General features: G+C 37.3%; 1 protein-coding gene across 1 annotated transcript; it reads right to left on the reverse strand.

Moving 5' to 3' along the window:
* Positions 1-4,657: 4,657 nt before the first annotated feature.
* On the reverse strand, positions 4,658-6,486 carry LOC111641291 (DNA damage-regulated autophagy modulator protein 1-like). The gene is made up of 7 exons (XM_023387443.1): positions 6,416-6,486; positions 6,225-6,346; positions 6,002-6,159; positions 5,733-5,910; positions 5,059-5,138; positions 4,872-4,988; positions 4,658-4,807 (listed from the first exon to the last, which is right to left on the reverse strand). The coding sequence occupies exons 1-7, from the start codon at positions 6,484-6,486 to the stop codon at positions 4,658-4,660; spliced, it is 876 nt and encodes a 291-aa protein (XP_023243211.1).
* Between the last annotated feature and the right edge of the window lie 303 nt (positions 6,487-6,789).

Raw genomic sequence — 6,789 nt, forward strand, 5'->3', positions numbered from 1 at the left:
TTCTTTCGTACTTTTAATCCTTCTATTATATTATATTATAGTATTTACAAAGAACAAAGCTTATCTTACGTAAGGGTTTATCACACCGAGTGACCAATCTAACACATTTTTAAAATTCTTCACTCTTCTACTGTACGCAATTTGAAAAATGTTTAAAACGTCTTCGATCGATCACTCGGCGTGATAAACCCTTACGTAAGATAACCTTTATAGTTATATAAATCAAATACTACAGTATAACGAACATTAAAACGAAAACCATATAAAATAACGAGTTTGGTTATTTTAGCCTACCATTGTCACGTTTATCGCGATACCCGGATGGTACGAAATGGCACAATTTCATTGGTCAAGTAGACAGGAATTAAAAATATTTCTTAAGTTTTTCAGATATAGGCTAATATTTTCTAATGTTACCTCTGTGAAAATGTTCCATTCGTAGCGAATATCAAACGGTCACTCGCCAACCAATCAAATTTCGAAGAAAATGGACCAAACACTTAAACTCGGCACCCTCGAAAACCGCTTAAAGCATATTTTGTGCTGGCTTTTGCGGTAACCACCTTGTATTAAGCAATTTCCCTATTCGAATGCCACCATACCGCCGGTCCGATAGGAAGAAGGGACTGTTGCGGAAGGGAGTCGAAGTTAACTCTATCAAAAGTAGTCGTTACCATCCTCTCTTCCGGAAGGAACTCAATGACTACTCATTATAGAATTCTGTTTATAGAAAAATTATTGGGCTGCAATTTAAAAAAGTTGTACGCCTATAAATTCCGACTGACCTCCCCTGTTTATCTGTTTGTCCGTCCTTCCGAGAAAATAATTACGTAGATGAAAGCCGGGATATGGAAAGTGTGAACCGCCGGGGAGGTCGGGAATCGTCGACTCTCCCTTTTCGGCTACAGGTCGTTAAACCCGCTCATTTGTCAAGATGGCTAAATTTCGAACGCGGTCCCGAAGGGTCGGGATTCTTTTTGTCAGGTCGAGTGGAGGAGGTGAGAGGGGTCGTCGACGAGGCGTAAGGCGATATACGAGTAAAAGGACACCATTTAACAATGAAACAACGATTTATTAGATTAACGAAAAGAAAAAAAATTAAATAATACAAAATCTAACATCTGGGGAAATGAATTTACTTCGCTAGCTCCTCTCGCGGAGAGAGAGTTTACATTATTTGTTTCATACCTCTAGTAGATTCAACGTAGGCACAGAGTAAAAATTTTCGGAGACGTAATCCTTTCCGACCGTTGATGTGAGACTCCCCCGAGGAGGGGGAAAGAAGTCGCTTTTATAGCTTCGGGTAGGAGAAATTAGTCAGGTGATCTCCTATTGTGTGAGGTAGAGTTGGTCCTGCAGGTGTGGAGGTTAAAGTTGTTCCCGGAACCAAAACAAAATAACGAATTCGGACTTTAACTATAAAATTTTTATCTTGCAGCAGAGTAATGTCATTGTTCGAGGGTTGAATGTTTATATTAACGATGAAACTTATAAGTTTCGATCGATATTTGATTCTTTTTTCCGACAATGTTATTTTAACGAGGAGGCGACAAATTTATTTTAAATACTTCGAAAATTTAGGGAGGAAAATGAACAATATTGGGCTTATTCTGAGGTCGGATCTCAGCATATGAAGCATATGAGCAGGAGGCCCAAATAAACTGTATAAGAATGTCTGGTTTCGAACGGGAGTAACGTTACTTCGATTCAAAATTTTCCCCCCCGAAAAAAGTTAGATAGCTGACCGACACGACTTTATTGCTAACCGGAAAAGTATGGTGTACAGGGGCGAGACACCGCTAAAAAAATCGAGAACATTGTAACATAAAGTTGCAGCATCGCACAATAAATAATCGCTGGTTAGAATTAGTTTAGTTTATTTGGTTACGGCAACGCGACACTTCAGCCATCTGCCAAGGAGGATGCATCCCAGAAAGACGTTTATGTAAAGTTGGCCCCAATTGAAGTGTTCCTAACGCGAAGAAAACCCAGAAAACTCCACTCGGTCAGTCCGTTGACCATGCGCGAACCCGCGACAGACTAACTGCGTTCGGCGGTTTTATCCACTCGGTTACTGGAGTGCACTTATTGGACTGCAGTTTGAAAAAAACAGTAGAGCTATAAATTCCCAGTCGTACGTCCATCTCTGACCTTCTTTAATCTCGAAAACGGAGTTAGATAGATGAATCTCGCCAATGATCCTGATTTGGGAGCCCCGCATTACGCTGTGGGAGCTATGATTTTGAATGTCCATTTCCAGTCATTTGCGGATTTGCCTTTGGGAAAACTATCAATCTCCGAAAGGCACGTGTTTTCAGTTCGTGGATAGCTTTTTTCCATTTTTCGCTATATTTTCCGGCTAGTGTATCCTTATAATTGTATGAACTTCTCGGTTGTACTTATATATATCGTAATTATACTCTACAACACGAAGACTTGGTCCAATTCCGAGTTAGATTCCTTATACTTTATTGACACGTCAGTCGGAAATATCGATCCATCCTACTGCATCGGCTGATCTCAACGTTGTCAGACTCAATCGTTACGAGAGAAATTTTAAAAGTTTTTTTGCTCTTCGGCCACAAAGAGCATTTTAATCATCTCGGTCAGAAATTCGTACCACCATTCGGAATTCTTTCGGAAATGGCAATTATCTTCAGGTCATTTTGTATAACATTTCTGTTTAAAAAATTCAGCAACGAGTTGCTCAATTTTCCCGGTAACTTTCCTAAGTCCGACCCTACTGGAGATACACCTGATCCATTTATCTCCACCCCTCGATCTTTAAACACCAAAAGTTAATAGCACGAACAATACACAAACTTCCTGCAAAATTTCAGAAATTTTCGAAAGCGCAGGAGTTAAGTTTGTTGGGAAACTGGTCACTATTTAGGCGTTACGGACGTGGAGAAAATCCGGAAAACTCCACGTGGCCAGCCCGTCCGAGCGAAGCGCGAACCCACGACCGAACTCCCAGTGTTCAGGGTACGAAGACCGCTTGGCCACTAATGGGCCCACAACAGTTAAGCTACAAAGAAGGTGAACAAAATCGTGCCACCACACACACACTAATATCCATAAGTACAGAAATTACTCCCAAATTTCTTTGCCTTTGGCGACGTTTCAATGTTTTCCGAGTCCAAAAATGTAAAACTCTTCGGGGGGGGGGGTAATTTTTGACCGATGGCCATTCTTTCCCTCTGCTATATGTAGCAGCAGGGAAAGTAAAAAAAATATGTTCTTGAAAACATGGCACTGTTTAAAGGTGGCCTTTGTTGGAGGTGCGACGTTATATTATATAGGCTCTGTGGACAAAATCTGCTACCAAAACGTAAACGTTGATTTTGACAATAAATACTTTCTAATTACTAAATGCAAACATTACCCTACAGTTCATATAAAAAATATAAATGTTTCGAAAAGTTCAGTTATTATTGCAATTTATTAATTAATATTAAAGTTTAAATAAGAATTTTCTGCATTTATTTGAACATTCTTCAACATATTTTGCAAATTTCACGTTTGTTTTCCTTTCATAATGCTATATTTCTGTTCTTAGTCAAATCTCGTTTGAATAGGAAACCCCAACACATATAGAATAATCTTCAAATTTTAATTAATTGTGCAATGAATTACACGAGTACTTTATATAAAGTGCAAAACTATTTACCTAAATTTGCATATAAACATAAATTATTCTTATAAATAATACTATTCTACGTTTCCATTATTTTTTCTATCAAATATTAATTTTATATATCAACACAAAACACATAGACACACACAGAGAAACTGTTATAGCGTACGAAAATACTTTTTTTCCTTACATCTCTTTGTCCTTAAGGCACTGATGTGATTTAAATCGTAGTCATTACGCATTCGACCGGGCCCAAGAGATAAAGATGGATCTGATATACCGGGACAAATTTTCCATAAAAAAAATTAGAGGTTCTTTACTCACACGAAAGCACATTTTTCTGAAAAAGGAAAGGCCCCGTAGGATCCATCCGGTCTTCAGTGAATTTTTGTTTCGTTTAATTAATTATGTTTGGCGCTATCTATTATGATAAATTTTAATAATGAATAAAATTTTCACTAAGTCTGATCCCACTCGAGATGTCACCCTCTATTTCTCGTTTTTTGGTCGGATGGCCGAACAGCCTGCCGCTCTGAGGGACCCAAGATCACATCAGGATAGGTCGAAAATCCCCAGAAATTTTTTTGGGGGTGATCCGACCGGATATGCCGGTCCCCGTCTCTCACCGTCCGGCTGCCCCAATGTGGGTCCGGCCGAATCCATAATGGGCTTGCTAAAAAAGAGCCTCTTAATGCCTACAGGGCGAAAGGAGTTAAAATAAATCCCCTCTATCTTTTTTTTAACTTATAACCTCCAGATTGTAATAGTTATCAACACCATATATATAGAAGTATCCCTGTCAAATTTTTAAAAGTTTTGGTCCATGAGATCCCGAGATATAAAGGAAAAAAAAGGTCAACACAGAGAATTTCGTATCCCGTTTTTGATATTTTGGAATCGGGGCCCCTTAAAACGTCGATAAAAGTAAATAATGAAACAAGAAAGAAAATATTTATATGCAGTTTCTTCCCACAATTCTTATAAGTGAATAAAACTTTATACCGTTATCCTAATTGCAGTTTACTCAGGATAGACAGAAGTAGGAATTTCTCTCCCTGTATCGAATGCTTCATTCCTGTTTTCTTCTTGAATCTCTGCATCTACGGGTTGAATGGCATTGTCAAAACACGAATTATGCTGAATTGAAATGTATAAATTCCTAGGTTCAGCCTATATTAAAAATAATAATTGTATTAACTTCAATCATTCAAGAATATATCAGAATAACACTTACAGTGGGATATTTGATAACGACATTTCTCAGCTCGCTACTAAAAGTACTATAATATATTCCAAAAACGAATGCGAGTGCCCACTCGGTAACGGTACTGAGCAAATGATAACCATATCCCTGCAACAGCAAATATGATGAGTGTAACAAAATGATTTATATTTATTTTAAAGTACTTAATAGATCTTACCCCATCATCTGGTCCCCACACGGGTACATATTTAAGACTTCTGGTAAACATAAATAGCGATACAGCACCAGATAATACTGCTAAAATGTAATTAAGAAAAAATGTAAAAAATAATTTCATCTGTATTCTTGATACGCAAGGCGGCCATAATTAATGTTTTCCTATTCACACAATCCATAGTTGTTGAAAATAAGCGGATCGACATCAAAATTTGTCTAAAGAGTAAGCAAATCGCAGAGAAAGATTTAGTTTAAAAACTTCCGCTAGGGAGCTCTTTACAGGAAAATACACGATACAAAACAACAAGAATACAAATCAAACTCGTTTGTTCCTCAATGTGTACTCCATCGTTCGGGTGTAAAATTTCACACCCGAACAACGTCCATCGCTTTCAAATTTGAAGGTGGTAGACAGTATTCTACAGCTGACCGCAACTGATCTTCAGCGAAGCATCACAGGAGAGCAGTTCCTTTAAGTCTGCCAAAGTTGCAACATTTCCGCGATAAACCACATTCCAAACCATACACGCCAAAGTGCACCCAGCGAAAGTTTTTAAACTAAATTATATTTTGCAGAAACCTTTTCTGCATACTTTGCACAGTCTGTACATAAATTTTGGTGATAATCCGTTTATGGCCATCTTGTATTTCTAAAGGAAATGTCAAGAAGGATACTTGTTGATCCCAATGAAGCCGCTAGTACAGTTAAGACGAGTCTGAAATGAGCCATTCTCATTGTGTTCAAAACGGGACAAGCTTTGTAGGAAATGTAAGTTTGAAGTGCAAAATAAGTAATTCCCCCACCACCACTCATGAAAGCTCCAAAGAGATGAGGTATAATTGCACTACTAGGCTACAATATATTATTAAAATATGCTTCATTAATGCATCACAATTTTTAATGAACAGACAAATGTTTTCAGCTTATAAAAATAAAAACATACTTGAAAATTTGCAGCCATAGATGCTCCCAAACACATAAAGGGGGCTATCCAAATAGAGATCCGATTTAAACATTGGACTAAAACATAATTTGACAGACTGGGATCTCTTAAATAGCAGGTATTCAAGTACAGATACTTCGCATACATGGTAAGAAATGCTATTATTTACAGAAAAAATTAGTGAAAATAAAGCAAAATTGTAATTTTTTGAGAGAAGACTTACCAAAAATGCATCCTATGTTGAGAAATTGCGAAAAAATTGTACTTTCGGGCGGCTTATTACCGGTGTCACTTATATAAGGAAAAAGTGCTCTTACGTGATTCAACTTCACTGCAATCGTGTATCTAAAACACAGAAAACAAATGAAATCTATACAAAATGATGTTTGTGCAGTTATAACATAATTTACTCACGTAGTAAGGAAAGTTCCCCCGAAAATAATATTCATCAATAAAGGGAGCAGATGCGCTTTCATAAAAGCCATTCTTCACTTTTGAATACAGTATAGCTGTGAAAATTTCTTGCAGTTATTTAAATAACATTAATTCTTCAAATTTATTCCATTTAAAGCAAATTTATTCTTAGTTAACTTAATAAATTAATATTTTATTTCAAAAATATACTGTTCAGAATAATTATATTATTTCAAACTACTCTCTATGGTGTCCGCCAGAAGCCCAGTGGATAAAACCATTGAATATTGGTAGCTAGTTGCAGCTTTGCGCCTCGGCCACGGGCTGGCCAGGTAGAATTTTCCGGGTTTTCTTCACCTTAATTCTACCTAGCA

Source organism: Centruroides sculpturatus, unplaced genomic scaffold (assembly GCF_000671375.1).
Source record: "Centruroides sculpturatus isolate CEXI.00-Female unplaced genomic scaffold, Cexi_2.0 scaffold1503, whole genome shotgun sequence".
Taxonomy (NCBI): domain Eukaryota; kingdom Metazoa; phylum Arthropoda; class Arachnida; order Scorpiones; family Buthidae; genus Centruroides; species Centruroides sculpturatus.

Coding starts and splice junctions, on each gene's coding strand:
- LOC111641291 (XM_023387443.1), bottom strand. CDS start 6,486: ATGGCTTTTATGAAAGCGCATCTGCTCCCTTTATTGATGAATATTATT. Junction 6,347..6,415: donor GGGGGAACTTTCCTTACTAC/GTGAGTAAATTA, acceptor TCTGTGTTTTAG/ATACACGATTGCAGTGAAGT. Junction 5,911..6,001: donor CTATGGCTGCAAATTTTCAA/GTATGTTTTTAT, acceptor AATATATTGTAG/CCTAGTAGTGCAATTATACC.